Consider the following 27045-nt stretch of genomic DNA (forward strand, 5'->3'; position numbering starts at 1 on the left):
TAAAAAGAGTGCCTTCCACTAGAGATAGCGGAATGCAAATTTTCTGCATAAATTTTCTCATCGACTCTGTGATTCTTTTTCTAGTGAAAAATGTTTAGTCACAGAATTTGTGTATTTTACGAGAAATTTTTTCTTCCTTTTCCCTTTTTTTTTTTTTTTTTTTTTTTGTTGTCTTTTAGCTTTATGTTGAGAAATAGAAAAAGAATGAGAGAAAAAAAACTTCTGATAAAATATGACAGATGTGAACTAGTTTTTTGTTTCACATTTTCTTGTTTTTTACATTTGTTTGTTATTCAAATATAAGATGATAATTTATAAACAGAAAAAAAAGAATTTTAGTATCTTAAAATTTATATTTTCCGTTTGTATATGCAAATTATGTATATATTTTTTTCGGTATATTTTTTCTTCTCGACTGTTTCTGAATAGTCTGTTACTGGAAAAAAATTTTAAAAGAATTTCTTGTTTTTTTTCTATCTATGGTATAATTTTCACTGTAATTTTTTTATGAAAGCTTTATTTGTTAGAAAAGCTTTTACTAAAAAGCTCATTTCACGATTTGAGTTCATCTAAATTTGGACTAATTAACTCGACTAATTAAGCTTTTCCAAGTAATTACAAAAGTTTAACGAAATCTTTGTTAAATTTTCCCTGATAGTAAAGAAAGGGGGAAAGTTGAAGAGGATTTATTTTTTGTTAGGTAAATTTTATTTCTGTTGATGCAGGAAAATAAAATTGTGAACTTGTAAGTAATAAGTAACTAATTATTAAAATTTAATTAACTAATTATTAAAATTTAATTAACTAATTATTAATATTTAATTAACTATAATAAGTATCAATTACTAACTACATTAATTATTAATCATATAAATTATTAATTATATTAATTATTAATTACACTAATTATTAATTACATTAACTATTAATTATATTAGTTATTAATTATATTAACTATTAATTACTAATTAATTAGTTATATTAAGAAACTAATTATTAATTAACATTTCCTTATCCTTATAATGTTGAAATTTTATTTACTTGAGCAATTTTTTTTTCCAATTAAGTAAATTTTTAATTAAAGAAATTAGGTGAATGTAGATAGTGAGGGAATTATTCTATTATGGATTATTTCTAATAATATTTAATTAGAGTTTTATAAAAGGCCAGAGCAAAAGTTTCATTGTGGATCTATTATTCTTTCGATTAATAGTGTATATATTGTAAAATGGCAAATAATACTCGCTCACTAATTCGCTTCTATTGTCGTCACTCCAATAAAACTTGGTCAACACAGAGTGAATACTAAAATGGAATTTAATTATTTTTTTAGTGCGTTAGATCAGTGAGCCAACTTTCTTCCTTTGTCTTTTCTATTATATTTATTTATGTTAAATTCATTAAACGAATTCAGTAATATTTATGTATTCTCTGAATATTTTATTTAAATCGTTCTAGTTTAAATTTAATTCTGTAATTTTTGTTTTAAAATTATGTAAAATTAATTATAAAATTAATATTTTATAATTGTTTGGAATTAATTTTACATTTTAGAATTGTATAGCATTAACTGTATTTATATTTTATAACTGTATAAATTATATAAAAAAAAAAACTAAAAATTATATTTATATAATTAAGTTGGTAGATTTTTTAGTTCAGTTTTTTTTATTAATTATATAATAATATTTTATTACAATCGATTATATGATTTTATTTTATAATCACAAAGCCTTAATTAAATAATTAGCATAATTTTTCGTTTTGTTAATTTTTTCGTACAAAAATATAATAGTAAAAATATTTTTAAAAATAGAAATAAAAAAGTAACAATGAAAAAATATTTTAGAAAACTGTAAAAATGGTAAATAAAAATAAAAAATAAAATAAAAAATAGAAATAAATGAATAGAAATAAAAAAAATTTAAAAAAAAATAAAAAACAAAATAAAAAACAAAAATGAAACAAAGAATAAATTTACTTCTTAGAAATCTGAATTGGTAAATAGTTGATTCTTTATGTCGTATAGGGATTTAATGTAAATTTTAGTTCTGAATGATTATATGAAAAGTAATGAAAGTGATGTGTAATGAAATTCAGCGAGGTGGAATAATTAAAACTTAGTTTTGGTAACTAAACGTTACTAAATGTTTACTTGACTCGGTACACATTCGTAAATAGTTAAATATATACTGTTTGCTTCAAGTTTTGCAAATATATAAAGAACGCTTGGTTTTAGGGCAGAAAGACTTTTGTCAATTTTGTTTTTTTCACAGTAGTGAAAAGATTCGTCTCTATTTAATGTTTCCTATGATTAATTTAAATTTTAACGAGGAGCTAAAGTATTTTTTTCTATACGAAATACGCATTACAGGAAAGAACATTTTATTCAATTTATTATTTTTTTATATCACTATTATTTTATTATTTATTTACTATTACTAATATTTTTTAAATTGTTTATTAACTGTTACTATTATTTTTTTTACTATTTATTAACTATTACTATTATTTCTTTAATTATTTATTGATTATTACTATTATTTCTTTAACTATTTATTGATTATTACTATTATTTCTTTCATTATTTATTGACTATTACTAGGTATTATTTCTTTCATTATTTATTGACTATTATTATCGTACCTATTATTTTATTCTATATTAGCTAAATAGTTCATGTATTTGATTATTCATTTTGAAAATTATTTATTTATCCAGTAATTTTTTCCCCTTGAAAAATATTGAGATTTTGCCGTAAAGATAGTTTTATGAAAAAAAATGTAAAAGTAATTAGCACATTTTTAATTAACAAACATTTCCCTTGCTTACAAATAAATTCATCTTCATATTCATTTCACCCTGAATGTTAATAATTATTTTCCGACTCAACATTTTTCTTTTGAAATATGTTGAAAAATTTAAAAAAAAAATTGTTACATTCACAAAGATGGGGAGATAGTATTCAATATTTAAATAAAATTATTTTGTATTTTTTTTTATTATTTCTTTTCGTGTGTAAAACATATGAAAAGGGATTATTAAAAAATTTCCAATTAATTAGAGAATACTAATTACAATGATAATGGAAAACCGAGTAGAAAACAAAAAAGAAAATGAGAATAAAATATTTTTAGAAATAGAAATTTTGCATTTTTTAGAAAAAAAATTTTTATCAGATATTTTTTTTAGTGGGAGAAATTAAAATGAAAATAAAAATTGGAAAAATTTCATTTACTTCTTTTTTGTGTTAAAATTTCGTTTCAATTTATAAAAAAAGGGGTCTTTCGTGATAGAAAGCAATGACCCATTATATTTTATATTGTATTTTTCCTCGAAAATTTACAAATTGATAATCCCGCTTTCTCTCTCCTATATATTTATGCCAGTAAAAATCTGGAATATTGCCAAAATTTTATAGCGACCAGAATATTTATTTCTCTGATTATCAATTTATTTTCTTGATGTATTTTTTGATGTCGCAATTTTTTTACCATTTGAACAATGGATACTTTTTGATAAAAGTAAATAAATAATATAATAAATAATAATAAATAATAAATACTAATAAATAATACATAGTAAACAATATAAAATAAATAGGAAATAATAAATAGTAAATAGTAAATAGTAAATAATAAAAAATAAATACTAAATAATAAATAGTAAACAATACAAAATAAATAGGAAATAATAAATAGTAAATAATAAAAAATAAATACTAAATAATAAATAGTAAACAATAAAAAATAAATAGAAAATAATAAATAAAAATAGTAACTAATAAATTGTAAATAAAAAATAGTAAATAATAAATAGTAAATAAAAAATAGTAAATTAAACAATATGGTTAAATTATTAATTAACAAATATTGCATTACTAAAAAAAATTGATATTATATTAGTAAATGCATAAATAAATTGACCTAATATTAAAAAAAACTAATATGTATTCTTATTGTTAAAAGCAGGGAAATGTATAATTGGAAGAACTATTTATCTCGCTAAAAACAACTAGAAAATTAAAAGAGTATGTGTGACTACCTAATTTGTTTTCTAATTATTTTCTCATTATGTGAAGGAAATGAAAACTACGTTCTCGTATTTTTCTTTCTTTCTTTTTTTTTATGTTTTGTTGTTTTATTCATATTCCTTTATAATAAAAATTAATTAAATTATGTAGATATCCGAGAGAGTAATACATTTTCTTTTATTATTTTTATTGCTGTTTTAACGCCAATTTTTTTCATGACTATATATATATTTAGCAGAATTTTTCTTCTTTATTAAAATTAATCTGAAAAAAATTAAATTACGGCTTCTATGACAAATTATTACGATAAAGTCAATGGAGTGAAAAGTTTTAATGAAAATATAATTAAACGCAAAAAATATATATACATATACATATGGTAACGTCGTTAAAAACTTTCGGAATGCATATACAATAATAAAATGAGGCTAATAATAACAATACTAACTTTATTCACTATTTGAAAATATTTTAATTTCAGATTTTTTTATTATTGTTTTTTTTTTTTGATCAATATTTTTTGTTTTGACCATATAACTTTTAATTTTGATAGTAATAATTAATCAATTGTGAATACATGTCAATCATAAAAATAGCAAAAATAATATTTAATATTTATTAATAAATAATTTAATAAATCAATAAATTTAATAAATAATTTAATATTTCTATTAACAATAATTGTTGAATTAATTTATTATTAATTAATAATTAATTTAAAACAAAAATTATTATTAACTAAATAATTAATTATAAATTATATATTATATATTATAAATTATCAATTCATAATTTCTTTCAAGTAAAAATGATTATTAACGAAATAAATAATTATTAATTATTTATTATTATTAATTAGTTTTAAGTAGAATTCATTATTAACTAAATAGTTAAGTCTTTGATTAAAAGGATTATTTATTTGAAAATTAAATACTTATGAATATAAATCAAAATAATAATTTACGGTTGCAAATAATTAAAACAGGATTTCTTTAGAAAAATAAAATTAATTTACAATTTCTTTTCTTTTTGCAGTTTATATTTAATTGATCATTACGTTGTTGAGAGGGATGTGAAAAATTAGCAAAAATTACTATAATGCAAAAATGACTTAATATGACGTGTTTTTCAAATCAGTTAAGAAAGTCACGCACATTGTTGGCATATATAAATTACGGCAGGTGTACGTTAATTATGTATATGTAATAGATTCCAAGACGCGGAAAAATTCAATGGAATTTCTCAATCAATTTATTTCTTTATAATTTTATCCATTATAAGCACTATTTAATGACTGTAAAAATTATATTTACAAAAATAAAATAATTTTACTGTAACAATATAATATCTACCAGTTAGTCATCTCTGTTCTTTAATTAGACATTTTTTAACAGTAAAAAGTAATTAATATTTATTTAGAATAAAATAATTAATAATTAAATAATTAATATTTATCTTACGAATCAGTTAATTTTTACTATAAAAATATTTTTACAAAAAAGGTTCGATTAAATTCACAGAAGTCGATATTTTACTATGAAAATTTACTAAAATGAAGAATTTAATTTTACTGCGCAAAGAATTTAAAAATTTTTAAAATCAAAAAAAAAATTTTACTGTCAAACTATTCGGTCTTTTCGATTCTTTAATTAACATTTTTTATGGCAAAAAATTACTAATTAACTTTTATTTCACAAAGTTTTGCTAAAAAAAAGTAAAACTATTTTTTTACAATAAAAATTATTAATTAATTTTCATGTTACAAATTAGTTAAATTGTACTAAAAATTATTTTATAAAAACACTTCTTAGACATTTTGTGATACTAAAAAATGAATAATTGATTTTTATTATATAAATTAATCAATTTTTACCTACAAATATTAAAAAAAAAATTTTTTTAAATACACTAATGTCAATATTTTACTGTGGAAATTAAATAAATAAAATAAATTAATTTTACTGTAAAAATGTCGAAGTAGTCAAACTTTTCAATTTTTTAATTAACATTTCATGATAGGAAAAAAATAATAATTAACTTGTATTTTACAAATTTTTCTAAGAATATTAAAAAAGAAAAAAAATTGTTAGTAAAAAATAGATAATTAATTTTTATTTTTCAAATTTGTCATTTTTTATTAAAAATATTTGTTAAAAAACATTTTTTTGACAGTAAAAAATGACTAATTAATTTCTATCTTACAAATTATTTAATTTTTACTTAAAATATTTTTAAGAAAACATTCTTTTGACATTTTATGACAGTAAAAAATGAGTAATTAATTTTTATTATATAAATTAGTCAATTTTAACTACAAACATATAAAAAACATTTTTTTTTAAATTTACTAAAGTCAATATTTTGCTGTAAAAATTAACTAAAAAAAAGAAATCAATTTTAGTGCACAAATAGAAAACTAGTTAGTCTTTTTTTATCTAATTAACATAAAAAATGTTAATTAGATAAAAAAAACTTATTAGTTGAAGTAAAAATGGCTCATTAATTTTTTAATTTTTAAATTAGTCAATTTTAACAAAAAATATTCAAAAATGAATTTTTTTTCTGACGATTTTCGACAGTAAATAATGACTAATTAATTTTTATTCCAGAAATAAGTCAATTTTAACTAAAAATATTTTCAAAAAACATTTTTTTTTAATTCACCAAAGTCAATATTTTTCTTTTACGGTAAATTTTCTCCTTTATCGATTATTATTATACATAAAAAATTATATATTCCACTAGAGAAATTTTTCATAAAATTGTTTACCCGTGTATATACAGGAAAATAGAAAAAAGAAATAAATTGAAGAAAAAATTGAATAAAATTCAAGTAGGTACATAGAATTTTGTTTTTCAAAGTAAAAAAAAATTTAATAATACCTCGAATTGATAATTGAAGGTGTGAAAAATTAAAAAAGAATAGAAAAGGGTTAAAAAAAATTTGTTGAAATACGATGTGGGAAATCGCGTGGAAAGAAGAAGATACGTAAAGAGGTGTGATGTAGTGGCTGATGGAGATTTACGGGTGGATGCTGTGGTGATCGAACGTGTTTAAAGAAGGCCGCCGAGCGATATTTACGCGTCCTCAGTGGGTGCCCCCCGCCCTGCCCCCTACTCCTCACCCTTTTACCTATACCTATATATGAGTTATTTATAAAGTGATTCCGCGATAATCAATAACCTATGCCTTTTTCCTCCTATACTATATGGTAAAATTCGCTCGGGATCAGAAACGTGTCCTTGTGTATATAAAACGCTGAGATTCTCAGGGACGAAAGTTGCTGTGAATTTTTTTTTTTTTTTTATTTATTATTATTAATATATTTATTTTCTTTTTATTACCACACTACTTTATAGTATTTATTTTTATTTACGTATTTTTATTTTTCATTTATTAATTTAATTATTCTAAATAGATATCTAGGGGGGAAAATATTAAATTTCTAGAACTTTATGTATAAATTTGAGTTTTGGTTGTTAATTGTTTTTTTTGGTACAAAAATTAATTGTAAATTTTTTACAAAACAAAAAAACTGTACTCGTAAGAATTTCAGGAAAAATTCGTATCAGTGGTAAAAGTCAATTTATAGTCAGACGTGGAATTAGTAGCTAAAGATAATGCTAGAGTTATGACTCATTTTGAAAAATTGTGATAGTCGTAAAATTTAATTGCGGTAAAACTACGAAATTCAAGGTATTGTTTATATCAGTAGTAAAGGTCAATTTATTGTCAGGCACAAAATTTTTTATGAGTTGTAAAAATGTGTTTGCACTTCTTTCTTAAGTTATGATATTAGTTGTTAAATACAGTATCAATAGTAGTTAAAAAATAGTGAAAGTTTTTGTATTAGTAGTAAAAGTCAATTTTTAGTCAGACATGAAATTTACATTAGTAGAAATTTTTTTTTACACTTGCAAAATAAAATAATAAAATACTAATACAAAAAAATTGAAGGGATATTTCGTGTGAATAATAAAAGTACATTTATAGTCAGACATGAAATTTGTATCAGTAGTAAAAGTCAATTTATAGTCAGACATTGAATTTTTGTCGCACCTAAATATTCTGGGAAATATTATAATTAGACTTATGATTTTCAGTAAAAATAAATTACAATAATAGTAAGAAATTTAAATAATAGTTTATATCAGTAGTAAAGGTCAATTAATAGTCAGACATAAAATTTCTTTTGAGTAATAAAAAAAGGGTTTCAGTCGAAATTAATACTTTCTTCTACAATTATGATATTGATAGATATAAATACATTTACAATAGTACTTTGAAATTGATATAAAAATTTGAATTAGTAGTAAAAGTAAGTTTTTAGTCAGACAATAAATTTGTATCAGTAGTAAAAGAATGCTCTAATTGGACTTTACAATTATTTTTAAAAATTCTTATAGAAGTGAAAACCAATTATTATGATAGGAATAAATTAAAGGAAATTTCGTCGCAGTAGTAAAAGTCAATCTATAGTCAAACGTAGGACTTGTAAAATAATTGCAACTATTAATGTACTCTTATTCATAAAATTTACAGGAATTCAAGTAAAATTTTCTGTCAGTAGTAAAAGACAGTTTATAATCAGACATAAAATTTATAACTGTGGTAAAAGATATTGTCAAACTTTATAAATAGTAAAATAAATAGTAAAATATGATTATAAACTTAGAATGGCATACAGATTTCATAAGAGTAGTAAAGGTCAGTTTATAATCAGACATGGAATTTATAACAGTAGTAAAACAATGGTCTCACTTTAAAAAAAAGTAAAATAAATAATAGAATTCAGTAGTAGAATTCGAATAATAAAAAATTTGCTTGTGTCGTTGTTTTACCCTCTAGAAATTAAGTTACTTGAGAATGTCATTTTTCATTGCTTTTATTAATAAATTAGGAGAAATTACTAATTATTAGTTAAATTTACAAGCAAAAATAGCAAAAAGTCAGTCACTAATACAAATTAGTGAATATTTTTATTAATTCAAATAAAGATCGTAATAATTAATTATTTTTAACTTATTTTGATTTAGACAGTTAATAACTGTTTTTTTTTTAAATAAAATTAGCAATTTTAAAAATAATAGAATTTAAACATTTTTTAATTTAAATTTTTGTTGAAAACACTAAAAAAAATTCAATTTTGGAGAAATTACAAATAATTGCAGAAATTCAATTATTTAATACTATGTTTAATATTTGAAAAAAATTCTCGTAAAAATCCCAATTATCTTTATAAAGAAAAAAATTCTTCTCCAAAATTCAATTATTTTCATAAATGTCAAAAAAATTCTTGTCCTAATTTCAATTATTTTCGAAAATTTGTCTAATTTCAATGATTTTCAAAATCTACTATTTTAATAAAATTTCCTAAAAAGAATTCAATTATTTAACAAAAATTTTAATAAAATTGTATGAAAACATTTAATTATTTTTATAAATAATAAAAATTTCACAGGAATTCAATTATTTTCATAAATAATAAAATTTTTTTAAGGAATTCAATTATTATTTTCATAAAAAATAATTTAAAATTCTAGAAAATAATAATTGAATTAAAATGATGAAAATAATTTTGATGAAGTTACAGTAACAATATTCTTATAATATAAAATAATGATTTTATCTCTCGGTCATATTTTAATTATTAGAAAACATGAGTCTTCGACTCGGAGCAATCGATATCTTCATGTTTTCTAACAATACTTTTATAAGTTGTTTAGTTTAAAAAAGGTTTGAATTTAAAAATTTTTGAATGTCTTAATTCCTGTGGAAAATCCTGTTCCAAAAGTAAGATTAAAAATAGAAATTGTGCAAATATTTTTCTTCTTTTTCCAAAAAGAAAATAATAATTTTGTTAAAAAAATTGTGATTCATAAAGAAAAATAATGCAAAATAAATGAATTTTCTATTTCTTAATCACAATTGTTTAACAATTTTCTAATTTTGTTTAGAAGTAAAGAACAAAAATCTGCATAATTTCAATTTGACAAAACATAATATTTAACAAAATTTTAGTCATTTAATAAAAAGAATTGAAAAAAATTCTGATGATTTTTATTTGTTATTACAATTTTGAATTAATTGTAAAATAAAAATAATTATAACATAATAATATAATATACAATCTATCTAAAGATAACAAAAAACAAAAGTATAAACAAAAGACAACTTCAGAGTGTGACGGACAGAAAAAGTGAATGAATGAAAGAAAGAATGAAAGAACATTCAAATTATTATAGTTAATTATAATAAATGTTTATTTGTCTCAGAATCAACTAAGTTATTTATTTTTTTTAAATAAAAATTTTATTCGACTTAAATAAAATTTTATTTTAACCAAATAATATTCATTTGAAACAAATAAAAATTCTAGTTGGTTCTAAGTCAAATATATCTTTTCTCTACATGTATTATTTATTTTATTAATAATGATAATAATAATAATAATTGAAAAAATATTTAGTTTGCCTTTATTGACCGAAATAATATTTTTTTGTTTATCCAAAAAAAAGGAGAAATTCATTATTTATTTTTGTAAATCACAGCCCTCACGTTTACTGCACTGACTTAAAAAAAGAAAGATTTTATTGTAAAGAAAAGCAATTTTTTTTTTGTTTAAATTTCGCCCACGCGAAAATCTTGAAAAATACTTTTATTTTCTTCTTGTTTTTTTCTCTTTGTTTTAATTTGAGAATCCGTAACACTGAAACTTGCCCTAGTGTATGATTATGTTTCTCTCAGCTTGATTCGAAAGTTTCCGTTAACGTAAACTTCCCTCTTTTCTCATTTCTATCCAGTATTTCCGGGACGTCGGACACCTCGGAGGTCGTGTTGCATTTTCATTATCGCGCTCCGTTTCCATCGTGATCTACCTAAGCGTTCACGTGGTCCGACGTTATAAAGGGGATGTTTCAACCCCCTCTCTCTCTCCACCCACAGGAGAACAAGGGAGAGAAAGAGAGAGAGAGAGAAAAATAGAAAGATAGAGATAGATATAGAAAAAGAAAAAAAAGAGACATACCTTTTTAGCTGTCATTTTTTCAGATATCTTTTTTTTTGTGAAATTTTATTATACATCATTCATCAGTGATTCATTCTTCTTTATTCAAACAAATTCCTCACGTACCTTCGTTTTTTCGATTTACATATATATATATATTTATACGTTTTATAAATAACTTTCAAATACTTTTGCCCTTCTTTTTCTTTTATATTATTATATTTTTTATTCTTTTTCTTTCTTTATTTTTATAAAGTAAAATACAATATAAAAAATATATATTAAAATTCTTTTATTTATTTGATTTCCTTAGTTCTTTTTATTTTTTGAAATAGAACTGTCGTGAAATAACTGAAATTCCTTTTTCTTTGAAATTCTTAAATTGTCAAAGTTTTTGTTGTTGAAATTTTTGGGTAAAAATTTTTAATTAAATTCAGATGTTAACAAGGGAAGTGGTTTGAATTTTCTTTTTCTGTATTAAATTGTTACTACGTGACTTTTTTTGATTATTTTCGTTTTTATTTTGAAAATTTATTTGGTGAGAAATTATATAGAGATTGAAGGGAGAACAAATATTTAAGGGTGAAATGAAATTATTGAATGAAGGAAGTTATTGATTTTTGAATAAAGGGAGATTAGTAATTTTTTTTTTCCCCCTAGTTGGAAAAAATTTTTATCTATTTTTAGATTAGATTTTGTTAATGGTTTCTTTGTTTGAATGAATGGAAAACTATTTAATTAAAATGAGTATGCGAAAGTGGCTATATATTAAAAAATTAATGGGCATTTTTTGTCAGAAATGTGTATTAAAAAATTAATACGAATTAATTATTAGCAGAAAGTCTATTAAAAAAGTAATGAACATTAATTATTGTCAAAAAAAGGAGTAAATTTTTTTTTAATTTACTGTAAATTTAATTTAGAGAATGATAAAATATTTTTAATTATTTTCAAACAAAACAATTATACAATAAAAAATAATTTATTTACTATCAATTGATTGAGGCAAATAATTTTTTCCAATCTAAATACTTATCTATTTTTAATTTTTTTTTTTTTTGTAATGAAAGTAAAATGTCCCTAAAGATTCAAACATTCGAATGAACGACGATATTTTTAATATATCAATAAAATTTTGATTTTGTTAGAAAAATAGGTACTTATCTGTTAATTTAGAAAATTGATTCCTTTCTCTAGAAATGTTGAATTTATTTTAATTTTTAATTTTATTTTTGTAATTATCGAAAATAGTTAAAAACGAAAAAAATATTCATTTATTCCATTGTTCAAAATTTTGGTTAAAATAAAATAAAAATAACAATAAAAAATATGAAAATATTATATATATATAAAGAATGGGAAAAATACTAAAAAGTTTAAATAATTATTAAATACGTTTATTATTCTTTAAAAAATCAATCATCTGTAAGTAAAATTACGTTTTGCGTGGAAAAATTTTTTTTTAATTAAATCATATTGTGTTAAACAGGTTGGAAAATTTTTTTAAGCTAACAATAGAAATTCCAATATAAAATAAAAGAAAATAAAATTTTCTTTTCAATATAACAAACTTTTAATCAAAAATAGTAGGAACGCAACTAATTTTTTTTTGTTAAATATTATATTATTATTAATTTTTCCAATAGTATTAATACGTATATATAATAATATTTCAAATACCATTCATGTTATAATTTATATTATGAATAATAATAATAATTTAAATAATATCTCTCTAAATCTAAATTAGTTAAAAACGACTAATTGTTAGTAAAATGTTGGAAGACTATTTTCTTTAGCACTTGGTAAAAAAAACTAATTATTAGGAGAAAATAATTATAAAAAATAATTTTAAAATAATTATTAGTAGAAAATAAGTAATTATTAGAACAAAATAACTAATTATTAGTAAATAAATAACTAATAAAATATTCAAACTCGACTAATTCAATTCGTTAAAAAAAGTTTTGGTTAATTTAACTAAAACTGAAAGTGAATTTAACTAATAATTATTTATTATTTACTATTTAATTGGTATAATAATACTATTTGAATAAATGCCTGAGTTTTTCTTTTTACTACCAAATTAGCTATTTTTAACTATTTCAAATTTAGACAAAAAAAAGAGTGAAATAGTCTCTCTAAATTTTAATTAGTAAATAAAAATGTTTACTAATATGAATTAGTGCCTAACTTTTTGTTTTTGAATTGCTAAATTTTACTGATAAATTAGTAGAAATTACTCATTATTAGCAAAATTTACTAATTCAAAAGCAAAAACTCTGTCACTAATTTAAATTAATAAAAAATTTTACTAATTAAAATTTAGAGTTGGAGTAGTAAATTTAAAGAGCAGTAAATTTAACTAATAAATTAGTAGAAATTACTCTTTATTAGTAAAATTTACTAAATCAAAAGCAAAAAGTCTGTCACTAATTTAAATTAATAAAAAAATTTACTAATTAAAATTTAGAGAGAGGAGAATAAAATGTTGAAACTTGAAAGTGGTAAAATTTACTGTAAAATAGTAATTTCTAGTAATTTATTAGTAAAATTTACTAATTAAAAATCAAAAAGTCAGACACTAATTCAAATTTAGAGAAATATTAAGAATTGAAATTAACAGCGAAATTAACATTAATATTACTAATATTAAAATTATTAAAACTACTGATATTAAAATTATTGACATTCATATTAATGACATTAATATTATTATTATTCAAATAGTCAAAAAACAAACAAATTTATTGGTTCACTTTTAAAATTAACTTTCCTTCCCAAAAAAAAAGGAAAACAAACAAAGTCCATGTGATTAAAATCTTGTACAATTTTAACCTAGATTTTCAATTTTCGAACAATAAAACACTCGATGCTTGTTATTGAAACAAAACCAGAAGAGAAAAATAATTCGCAAAACTAATAGTAAAGAGAAATTGTAAGGAAAATGAAAAGAGGGTAAAAATCATGAGCACACCGTCTCATTATCCTTATCATGTGTCTCAAAATGTACCTTTACTTATTATTGTCCACTTGATAGTAGTAAAAAAACAATTTTTTACTCCTTTTCCCAACTTTGTTTTAATTGACAATTTCTATTTTTTTAATTGTCGTCATATTTTCCAAACAATAATTGTTTTTCCTCCAAAAATTCACGTACACTGTAAAAAGATAGGTACTAACTAATTTAGTACCAAAATTGGTACTAAATCGTAATTTGGTTCTATTTTAGTACCGAAATCAGCTCTAATTTAAAACCTTTTTTTTATAGTGTATATAGTAACAATTTCATTCCGATATTGCTAAACAGAAAAAAAAGAAGGGCCAAAGATTGTCGCGCACTTTTTTTTTCATTTCATCAGCACCGGGTTTTTTCAAAAATTAAGATTGGTGAACGAAGAATTATTATGTGATTGATCTCGATAACTTTTCTTTTCTTTTTACCTGGAATCGGATTTTTCGAGATGCAGGGCGCGGCGGCATGGTCCCGTCGCAGCGCTGTTCGTCGAGCACTGAGCTCATCTTCGTTTACAGTCAAACTGAGAAAAGGGGTGGGGGGAGTGAGTGAGCGAGAGAGAGAGGGGGGAGTTTTTGCGTCGACGTCGACGTTGAAAAGACGCAAACGTAAAGTGAACGTAATGCGCAGACGCCGCTTTTCCAACGAGCGAAAAAGAAAAAAAAAAGAAAAAAAAAGGAAAATATACGAGAACGATGACGAAAAACACGAGAAGGGTGAAAAGAGACGCGTTTTCTTAAAAGCCCGCCTTTTTTTTCATAATACTTTTTCACTGTTTCCTCTTTCTCTCTTTCTCTCACACTCTCTTTTAGTTCTCTTATCCTCATTTATTTGCACATCTTTGGCAATCGTTCTTTCTTCATTCAGAATAGATGCTTTTTACATAGTACGAGCTCGTGTCGTTATTTTGCCCTCGAGAGATTATATTACTTGAGAATGTCAATTTTTTTCTTTTTTCTCTTCCACATGTCGAGTTTTCTTTTTTTTTTTTGAAATCTACTTTTAATTGGGAAAAAAAAACAGCTGGAAGGTTAACGAACGAGGAGGATTTTTTATATATAATATACTTACATATAGGGGATTATTAAAAGAAAAATTAAGATGACTTCAGTGTATGAATTTCGAAACTTTTTTTTTCAATGTATAATTTTTTATATGCTCTTTGGCGCTGAATGTCGTAGTGTTTGCTAATAATGAAATAGATAAAAATAAGTAGTAACAATTAGTTTATAGTCAGACTTTTTTAAAATTATTTTTTTCTTATTTCTTTTTATTTATTCATTTCTTAATTGTGATTTTGTTATTTAGTTTTTATCTTTTGTTATTGTAATTATTTACAGTTTTTTATTAGTGTTATTTAGCTATTTATTCTTCTTTTTATTTATTATAATTTCTGTTGTTTTCCCTAAATTTGAATTAGTGACTGACTTTTTGCTTTTGAATTAGTAAATTTTACTAATAGATAGTAATCTCTACTAGTTAGTAGAATCTTTGAAATTAGTAAATTTTACTAATAAATAATAATTTCTGATAATTAGTAAAAATTACTATTTATTAGTAAAATTTACTAATTCAAAAGCAAAAAGTCAGCTACTAATTCAAATTAGTAAACATTTAATTACTAATTCGAATTTAGAGAGAATAACAAAATTTATAATAAATAAAAATAAGAATAAATATCTACTAATTAGTAGAAATTACTATTTATCAGTAAAATTTACTAAATTGTAAAATTGTAAATTTTAAAAATTAAGTTTGTAAAATTTACTAATTAAATTTTTTTAATTGACTGACTTTTTGCCATTGAATTAGTAAATTTTACTAATAGATAGTAATCTCTACTAGTTAGTAGAATCTTTTAAATTAGTAAATTTTACTAATAAAATAATTTCTACTAATCAGTAAAAATTACTATTTATTAGTAAAATTTACTAATTCAAAAGCAAAAGGTCTGTCACTAATTTAAATTAATAAAAATTTTTATTGATTAAAATTTATAGAGTTGACTGAAATAACATTAGTAGTGAAAGAATTTTGCAAACAGAGAACAGATTGAAATGCATTATTTAATTTTTTTATTATTAAAATAAAATAATAATATACAATAGTTACTGATAAATTCAGGGAAATTTCATATAAGTAGTAAGAGTCAATTTATAGTCAGACATGGAATTTGAATAGTACTTAGAAATAGAAAAAATTTGGTATAAGTAGTAAAAGTCAGTTTTTAGACAGACATGGAATTGGTGTCAGTAGTGAAAGAATGTTTTAATACTTTATACCAATTTTTAAAAATTATTAGGATTGGAAAATTACAATAATAAGAAAATTTGGAAAAAATTTTGAATAAGTAGTGAAAATCCATTTATAATCAGACATAGAATTGTTATCAGTAGTAAAGGTCAATTTATAGTCAGACACACAATTTTTTATGAGTTGTAAAAAAAAGTGTTTACACTTCTTTCTTAAGTTATGCTATTAGTTGTTAAATACAGTATCAATAGTAGTTAGAAAATAGTGAAAGTTTTCGTATTAGTAGTTAAAAGTCAGTTTTTAGTCAGACATAAAATTTACATCAGTAGAAATTTTTTTTAACACTTGCAAAATAAAATAATAAAATACTAATACAAAAAAATTGAAGGGATATTTCGTGTAAATAATAAAAGTACATTTATAGTCAGACATGAAATTTGTATCAGTAGTAAAAGTCAATTTATAGTCAGACATTGAATTTTTGTCGCACCTAAATATTCTGGGAAATATTATAATTAGACTTTAAACTCATTTTTCATTATTGTGATAGTTGTATAATTACAATAATATTAAGAAATTTAAGAAAATTTTTCACTAGTGATAAAAGTAATTTTATAGTCAAACATAGAATTTGTATCAGTAGTAGAAGAATGTTTTAATACTTGATTCTCATTTTTAAAAGTTGTTAGAATAGGAAAACTACAATAATAATAAGAAACTTTGGAAAAATTTTGAATTAGTAGCAAAAAATTAATTTTTAGTTAGTCATAGAGTTTTAATTGCAGTAGTAATAGTCAATTTATAGTCAGACATGGAATTACTGGCCAAAGTATTCTCCTTAGTATTTTGACTTATTTTTAAATATTATGATTTTTAGTAAAAATAAATTGCAATAATAGTAAGAAATTTAAATAATAGTTTATTTAAGTAGTAAAGGTCAATTTATAGTCAGACATAAACTTTGTATGAGTAATAAAATAAAGGTTATTATTCGAAATTTATACTTTGTTCTACAATTTTGATATTATTGTAGTTAAATACATTTACTATAGTACTTAGAAATTGATATAAAAATTTGAATTAGTAGTAAAAGTAAGTTTTTAGTAAGACATGGAATTTTTATCGGTTATTAAAGGAATATTTTAGTTAAACTTTACACTTTGCCAAAATTTTGATAATATTAAAATTTAATTTTGTTCTAAAATTATAAAATAAAATGATATTAGTATTATTTATTATTATTATTATTATTATTATTATTTATTATTATTATTATTATTATATTAGTGATTTAGTATACAGTTGCATTAATTACTTAAATACAGTTTAATTTAATTGTTAAAAAATAGGTATTAGTAGCAAAAGTCAGTTTTTAGTCAGACGTGGAATTTAGAACAGTAGTAAAAATATCTTTTTAAATTAGGCTCTTTTTTATTTTTTTTATAATACTTTTTATTTAAATTTTAATAATTCTATTAAAATACTGTTAAATTCGCAGATATTCAAGTAAATTTTGTCTCAGTAGTAAAAGTCAGTTTATAATCAGACAGGGAATTTATAACAGTACTAAAAGAAAGTCAGGCTTTATAAATAATAAAAGAAAAATAGACTTAGAAATGCACACAAATTTTGTATCAGTAGTAAAAGTCAGTTTATAATCAGACACGAAATTTATTACTCAGTAGTAATAGAAAGTAAAAGTAGTAAAAAAAAGTAGTAAAAGGAAGTAATTTTAATATATGTCAGTAGTTATTTTACTGTCATTATATTTTTCCAACCATTATATTGTTGCTATTAATTTACATTAAGTAAGAAATTGAATTTTCTCCTTATTTCGAAACTTTTTTTTATTTACAGATAAAATAAATAAATTTCACATAAATAATATTTTGAATTACTTATTTCTCTTTCTTTTATTGACAGGAGAAAAAGTTTTCTCTGACTTGTCATATTTTTCTATTTTTATGAAATGAAAGTGTTCCCTCTCTCCGATTTTAGTTTCATTTGTCTGGCAGGAAGTAACATTTTCTACTTGAAATATGGATTTTTTACGGATTCGTTTTTCTGTTTTTATTTGTCTTGACACATATTGCCGCACATGAAAAATTAATTCTTCCTCTCTCTCTCTCTCTCTCTCTCTCTCTCTCTCTCTCTCTCTCTCTCTCTCTCTCTCTCTCTCTCTCTCTCTCTCTCTCTCTCTCGCCCTTTCCATATACATTTATAAATAAGACCTCTTCAATTTAAACTGCTCTTCTGAATTATCACTATTATTTTTGTAATTTCCAAGTTAAGGTCCATAAGACTTTTGTCATTTTTTCTACTTAACAGAATTTCGTGGTACTCGACGCTATTTTTCTACTTGAAATGCGAATTTCGTCGTCTTACCCAACATATTTTTCTACTTAGAGAATAAAAGTCTCTCGCAAAAATTTATCACTGTTTGTCTGATCAAATCTTGACATTTGCTACTTAAGGGGTTAAAATTGTATTTTCAACTTGTTTAATTTATTGTAACCATTGATTTTTTCCAACTAAATTTTAATATTTCGTTTTGAATTAAATTCCACTTGTTGATTTATATTTTATATTTAATTAAAATTTTTTTTTTAAATTTATTTCCAAATTTATTTTCTTTATTTCGAAATTTATTTCCTTTATTTCCAAATTTATTTCCTTTAGTTCAAAATTTATTTCCCTATGAATAGAACATTTTTTATCAAATTTGTTTTTATACTTTAATCAAAAATCGATTGCATAGAAAACTATTTAAGAAAAAAAAGTGAAAAATCGGTTGCATAGAAAACTGGTTAAAAAAACAATTCATTATAAGAAGCAATAATTTGCAGAATATTTTTTCTCTCTCTCTCTCCTTCTCTCTTGTTGAAAAGAATTCTATTATAAAAATTGATTTTTATCTACACTATAGAACGTCAGCGTCGTTGAAAAATATTTATGATAAAGAAACAGTTTTTCGCTTCATAGCCTTTGATATTCAAGAAAGCAGCATCGCTTCGTTGCGTTTTTAAATTGACGAAGAAAAAGAGATAGGTCATCATTATTCTCAAGTTGTACTACCATAAAAATTAAATATTATATATACCCATAAATTTTTTTATTTATTTATTTTCTATTAAAAGCCATTTTATTTTTAAATGCAAGATTAATATTTTTTTACTACGATTATCAATTTTTTTTTCCTTTGATTATTATTTTTTTACACTTTCTTCTACTTTTTCTTTTTTTTTTACTTTTTAATTCTTTTAATAAATTAGTGTCTCTCCAAAAATAGAAAATTCATTTCGACAATTTTTTTTGCAATTTAAAAGAAAAGACTTTTGATAATTAAAATTTTTTTACTACGATTATTAATTTTTCTCCTTCGGTTATTATTTTCTTTACTCTTTCTTTTATTTTTTACATTTTTACTCTTTACTCTTTTAATAACAGGGTTGCCACAAATATTTAATTTTATTTTTCTCTGACTTTTCCCTGATTTCCCGACACAATTTTCACATTTTCCCTGACCCTAAAGAATATTCTGATTCACTCTAAAAATTATTAGATACTCAAAAAAAATATTCTTAATGCATTTATTTGCGAATTTCTTAAATTGTAAAATTATTCGATAACATCAATAACTTCTTTTCTAAATAAATATTTAATCATTATTATTTTTCCTTAGGAATTAAAATTCTTCAAAACATTCAAATTCAAACCTTTTTGTAATTTTGTAAAAAAAAGTTAATTATTTACAAAAATCCTAATAAAATCCTTCGCAAGAATTCAATTATTTTTATAAATAATAAATCGAATATTCGGTAATTAATTTTTAAATCAATTTTTATTAAATAATTCTAAAAAAATACAATTCTTTAAATTAAAAATTAAAAACCGCTGCCAAGTTGTATATTTTTTTGTATAATTTTGGTGCTCATTTCATGAACACTTTACTTCCTCATAGAGATAAAAATAATAGAAATATACAAATAACTTTTTATAAATATGGTAAAAGTGATTGAATTTTGGGTCAATCAATTTATTTTTAAATACCTTACAAGATAATTACAATAATTTAATAGTTAAACAAAAATTTTCAAACAAAAAAGTTGAGAAAATGTCATTTTTCACAATTTTTGGATTTTAAAATACCAATAATTTAGAAATTTATTATCGAATTAGGTTCAAAAATAGGTCAATCGAAGCGTTTTTTAATGCTCTACAAGTTGATAACGATAATTTTAAAGTTACTTCAATGTTTTTCAACAAAATTTTCAAAAAAGTCTTATTTTCCAAAATTTTTGATTTTTAAAAGTTTAATAACTCCGGTTAATATGGACGAAAAATTTTCAATTAGGGCTAAAAAGATGCGTCTAAAAAAACTCTACAAAATTATGAAAAAACATTTATAGGTGTCCTAACATTTTTTTAAAGTTATGGGCAAAAAACGTTTTTTTGGAAAATTAAAAATCAAAAAAAAATTTAGTTAAACTTTATTAATATATTAGAAAGTACTCTCGCTTTATGTCCGCAGGTGAGATCTACAATTTAAAAAAAAATCCAGCCCAAAAGCTCTTCATGATTTCGAGATATTTATGAAAATGTGATGTTTACACACACACACACACACACACACATACGGAATGACATTTTATAAAAATGTCATTTTTGAACTCCTGAGGTCAAATAACATAAAGATATATCAAAAAATCGAACTCAAAAAATTTCGGTATTACAATACTTCCTCTATGAGGAAGTAATAATTTATTGAATAATTGAATGTTTGTTAAAATTGAATTCTCATAAAGAATTTTATCAACAAATTTTTAAATAATTAAATTCTTTTGACAAATTTCAATAAAATTTTTAAGAATAATTACATTTTTCAATAATTTCATTTTTTTATTATTTATGAAAATAATAATTAAAAAGTTTCCCAAGAATTTTATTAAAATTTGTTTAAAATAATTGGATTTCGGAGAAGAATTTTATTATTTATAAAGATACTTGAAATTTTGACAAAAAATTTTCTTTTAATTTTGAACATAATTGAATTTTTGCGAAGAATTTTATTACTTTTGAAAATAATTTAATTCTTCAAACGAATTTTATTCAAGTTTTTAAAGATAATTGAATTTCTATGAAGAATTTTATTATTTATGAAAATAATTCAAGTTCTTCGAGTTTTTAAAAAGAATTGAATTCTTGAAAAGAACATTGTTAAATTTTTTTTAAATAATTAAATTCTTGCGACGAATTTTATAAAAATCTTTTTAAATAATTGATATTTTTCGAAAAATTTTATGAAATTTTGTATTTTAAATAATTGAATTCCTGTGAAAATTTTACTATTTATGAAAATAATTAAATTATTTCAAAGAAATTTCTTTAAAATTTTGTAAATAATTGAATTCCTGTGAAATTTTACCAAGAATTTTATTAAATTTTTTTTTATTAATTGAATTTCGAAGAAGAATTTTATTATCTATCACGATAATTGAAATTTTGACGAGAATTTTTTTTTTTAATTTTGAACATAATTGAAATTTAGCGAAAAATTTTTCTAGCTTTTGAAAATAATTGAATTTTTGGAATCACATTTGTAACTTTTCCAAAATTTATTTGTTTTAGTATTTTTAACTAAAATTCTTCTATGAATCTAGTATTTATGAAAATTGTAAAAATTATTCATTAAATAATTTATAATTTATAATTTTATGACAGTTCTTGAAAAATTAAGTTATTTAAAAAGAAATTCTTGTCAAAAATAGAAAAAATTGAAGGTTTTTTTATTAAAATTCGTGATAATTTTATAGTTTCCGAGGCAAACAAGAAAGAACATCAAAATTCAGAGTTTTCTCATGAATTTTAAAAATTTAATTTTTTCCAGTACTTTTACTAAAAATTCCTGACTTTTCCCTCATTTTCCTGACCTGTGGCAACCCTGAATAAACTTGTGTTTCTCCAAAAATAAAAAATTCATTTCATCAATTTTTTTTTTAATTTAGAAAAAAATACTTTTAATAATTGAATTTTTTTTTTAAATAACAATAAAAATGTGCATATTGCTCTTTTAGCTGTTTTCATTTATATAATACGGTAATATATAAATCCTTTATATATATAAAATATATACAATACACCCACGTCAGTATTGGTAGCAATAAACGGGTTTCAGTTTCTGTCCCATCCCAATGCAATTAAATCTGATTTCATTACCGGGTGCATTTGTCCAGCAATGAATCAGCAATCAGAGATTATCGGAAACATTTCCCCCTATACACATGTACAGCGTCAGATACGTTGCAAACCAAGAAGATTGTCCCTTCAAAGATTACATTTCGATATTACATTGTAAAGTAGAGAAAAGTAGAGAAAAAAAGGGAAATTATTACAACTGATTATTTTAAATTTCACAAATATATTTTTGATAATATTTCATTTATTTTCTAATTAGCATTCAATTTTTTACTCTTTAAATTAGAATTAATAAAGCTTTTAAGTATTTTAACTAATTTCACTTATAGTGTTTTACTGACTGACTGACTAATTTGCTTTTGAATTGATTGGAATTTTGAAATAAATTAGTAGATAAATTTCTTTTACTATTAATTAGCAAAATTTACCTTATATTTTTTTTTGTACAAATTATTTGTAGCCAGAGAATATTTTTTTATTAATACAAATTTTTATCTGGTTTTTCAATTATTAATTAATATCAATATCATTATTAATATTAGTATTATTATTATTAGATTATAATATTATTATCTAATTCTTGTCCCCCCCTCCCCCTCTAAATTATTATTATTTTATTAATCAGCTCCCCCCCCAACCTATATTTTAGGCTCCAATTTTAGTGTTTTATTTAATTTTTGATAATTTTTAAAAATCATTTTGAAATTTTTAAAATTAATGAAATTCTAAATTAAGGGCATTTGAACCATTATGACGTCACAGTTTGTGCAAAGAATGTATTCTAAAATTGTGACGTCATAATGATTCAAATGCCCTTAATGTTTAAAAAATTGAATAACAAAAATTAAATAAAATTGAATTATAATGTTAGTATTCAAAACAAAAATTTGATATAAATTAAAATTTTTGAATATAATTATATTCCTTCGAAAAATTATATCAGAATTTTTTAAACTAATTAAATTCTTCGGAAAAATTTTATTAAAATTGTACTGAAAATAATTTAATTCCTATGAAGAATTTGATTATTTATAACAATAATTGAATTCTTAAGTAGAATTTTAACTTTTTCAGAAAATAATCAAAAGGTTTCGAAAAATTCAATTAAAATTTTTGAAAATAACTTAATTTTTTCCTAAAAATGTATTAAAAATTAAAAAAAAATTTAAATAATTGAACTTATTCGAGAAATTTGATTTCAATTTTATATTGAAAATTATTGAATTCCAGCGAAGAATTTTAATATTTTATGAAAGTTATTAAATTTTTAAGAAAAATTTTATTACATATTTTTGAAAATAATTGAATTATTTGAAAGAATTAAATTCAAATTATATTGAAAATATACTTGAATTCCTCCGAATAATTTCATTCCTTATGAAAGTAAATGAATTTTTTTCTCAAAGCTTTTATACATTTTTTTTTGAAAATAATTGAATTGTTTCGCAGAACTGAATAAAAATTGAATTCTTATTATGAATTTTATCAAAATATTATTAAATAATTCAATTCTTTCGTAAAATTTTATTAGAATTGTATTAAAAATAATTGAATCCTTTTGTGAAGAATTTTATTACAATTTCTGAAAATAATTGAATACTTCTAAAGAATTTTATCAAAATTTTAAAAAATAATTAAATTTTTTCGCAGAATTGAATTGAAATATATGAAAATATTTATTTATTTCGAGGAATTGAATGTAGATTTAATTCAAAATAATTGAATACTTGTAAAAAATGTTATCAATATTTTTTGAAAATATTTGAATTTCTTCGAGAATTTTTTAAATTTTTTAAAAATTTTTTAATTTTTTTTTTAAATTGTAATAAAAATAATTGAATTTCTTCATTAAATTTTATTAAATTTAAAAAAAAAATTGAATTTTTTCGAGAAATTTTTTTTTTAAATTGCAATGAAAATAATTAATTTCTTCCTATGAATTTTATTACTTGTGAAAATAATTGAATTCCTGTCAAGTATTTTTGAAAATAATTAAATTGTTTTGAAGAATTTTCCTCAAAATTCCATTAAAAATAATTAAATGCCTTTGAGAAATTTTGTTTAAAATTTTATTGAAAATAATTGAACTTCAGCAATGAATTTTATTAAAATTTTTTGAATATAATGAAAATCTTTCCACAAATTTAATGATAATTGTATAATTAAACATAATTGAATTCTAGTAAAACAAAATTTATTATCGCAGGAAATTTTATTAAAATTTATTGTATTGAAAATAATTGAATTCCTTCAAAAAATTTGTTTATTTAGGTATGAAAGTAATAGAATTCCTCCAAAGACTTTAATTATTTACGTGAAAATAATTGAGTCCCTCCGAAGAGTTTAATTATTTATGATAATAATTAAATTTTTGCTAAGAATAAAATTAAAATTTTTGAAATTAATAATCAATTAATTAATAAGTGTATTATTTTTTAATTCTGTATCTGAAATTATTCAAAAATTATTTATTTGTGTTAAATAAACGTATATTTGTCTCAGAATCAATTAGGTTATTTATTTTTCTTGAATAAAAATTTTTTTTCGACTTAAATAAAATTTTAATTCAACAAAATAATATTTATTTGAAACAAATAAACAGTCTAGTTGGTTCTGAGTCAAATATATCTTTTCTCTGCATATATTATTTATTTTATTGATAATAATAATAATAAATATTGGTAATAAAAATAAAAATTATAAAAATAATAATAATAATGATTATAATAAAAATAATAATAATAAAAAAATAGTAATAAAAATAATAATAATAATAAAAAATAGTAATAATAATAAAAATAAAAATAATAATGATTATAATAATAATAATATTGATATTTGAGTAAACAATTTCTGTTGAATGTTAATTACGCCAATGCATCGCTTAGGAAACTGAGCCCCCACCAGCATAATAGAATTTAATCAAAATTGATAAGAGTTTCTTGTCTCGTGGAACTCTTGTAATGAATGTCAGTGTGCTGCTGAACACCGCGATCATTCCTTCGACTCTCGAGAGTCTAATCGACGTAAGGAGAAGATGTACGCGGTACTTTTATCGCTGAGATTAACGAGGTTGGCACCCTCTATTGGCAGATTTGCCTCCTCAGCTTCCGGTCATCTTCCACCTGTACGTAATTATCCTCAAGAAGTGATTAATTATTCCCTCTATGTATATTGATTTTCATACACCCACACACACACACACACAAACAAATATATAATCCCAACTACTATCGCGATGATAATGTGCTGTTTGTTTTTCTAATTAGTCACTCATTTTGGAAATTTTATCTAAAATATTATTTTAACTATTTGTAAATATAATTAAATATAATGAATAATTATGAATTGCTAACAATAATATAATTATAAATGATAAATATAAATAAATATAATAGTAAATATAAATAATTAAAATAAAAAGTTATTGAATTAGTAAAGTAATTTTTATTTAGTTAATTTAATAATTTATTTTTATTTTAATTAATAATTTTTGAAAAGAATTTTATGTTTGAGAAAAATTGATTAGAAAAACAAAAACAATTTTTTTTTTTTTAATAATATTCTTCTAATTTTTTGTTCCTAACTTAAAAATTGTTTCTCGAAAAATATTTTCAATATTTAGAATGATTTTAATTCTATTTTCGTCTCGTATGATAAGAATAAATTTTAGTAAAAAAAAAAAAATGATAAAATATGGGGAAAAATACACCACTATATATAGGAGGGATATTTTGAATTAACTGTGAGAAAAGAAACTACTTCCATAACAAAAAGTATTGTATAAATATTTATATTAGAAGTTAATTTTGCTTTACCTTTCATATTAAATTCCAGTTCACCCCATATTCTCAAACTATACCCTATATCCTCGGGGGAATGGGTCGAACTCAATAATATTCAATATACAAACCAAATCACAAAACTAATTCCTCTCGACAACAGGTCAAAAATAATATTAGTTGAGAAAACAATTTTTTCAACTTTTGTTTGTTAAGAAAATAAGTTGCACTCGTTGACAAGATAATTATAAAATTAAAATTGCGATTATAAAATTCAAGTGTTAAAATATTATTTTAAATTATTTTTATTGGTTTTTTGTTTTATTTTTTTATTATACTATATTTTTGATTAATTAATTAGAATATCATTTTTATAAATATTAATTATTTTATAAACATTAATATTTATTTTTATATACTGAAAAAAATTACTTGATTCAAATAAACAATTTTATTATTATTATTATTATTATTATTATTATTATTATTATTATTATTATTATTCATATTATTATTATTATTATTATTATTATTATTATTATTATTATTATTATTATTATTATTATTATTATTATTATTATTATTATTATTATTATTATTATTATTATTATTATTATTATTATTATTATTATTATTATTATTATTATTATTATTTTAATTTCTATTGTATTCATTTAGAAAAATTTTTTTCAATCCAAAAATATGTAGCCAACCAAGAAAAATGCTTTAATTAAACATATTAATTTTATAATTCAATTA

At 21.0% G+C, this 27045-nt stretch overlaps 2 protein-coding genes across 3 annotated transcripts in view; one reads left to right on the forward strand and one right to left on the reverse strand.

Moving 5' to 3' along the window:
- The window catches only part of LOC122507615 (tyramine receptor 1), a 118945-nt gene extending 104304 nt beyond the window's left edge, over positions 1–14641 (reverse strand). For both annotated transcript variants that reach the window (XM_043620420.1, XM_043620419.1), the window contains exon 1: positions 14485–14641. The gene's annotated coding sequence lies outside the window, so the exon portion shown is untranslated. The remainder of the gene's footprint in view (positions 1–14484) is intronic.
- Positions 14642–25461: 10820 nt separating this feature from the next.
- Positions 25462–27045, forward strand: part of LOC122507618 (delta-1-pyrroline-5-carboxylate synthase) — a 36706-nt gene continuing 35122 nt past the window's right edge. The window contains exon 1 of the mRNA XM_043620424.1: positions 25462–25631. Within this exon, the coding sequence (XP_043476359.1) occupies positions 25542–25631 (90 nt within the window). The 5' untranslated portion in view covers positions 25462–25541. The remainder of the gene's footprint in view (positions 25632–27045) is intronic.

This window comes from Leptopilina heterotoma, unplaced genomic scaffold, assembly GCF_015476425.1.
Source record: "Leptopilina heterotoma isolate Lh14 unplaced genomic scaffold, ASM1547642v1 Lhet_480, whole genome shotgun sequence".
Lineage (NCBI taxonomy): Eukaryota > Metazoa > Arthropoda > Insecta > Hymenoptera > Figitidae > Leptopilina > Leptopilina heterotoma.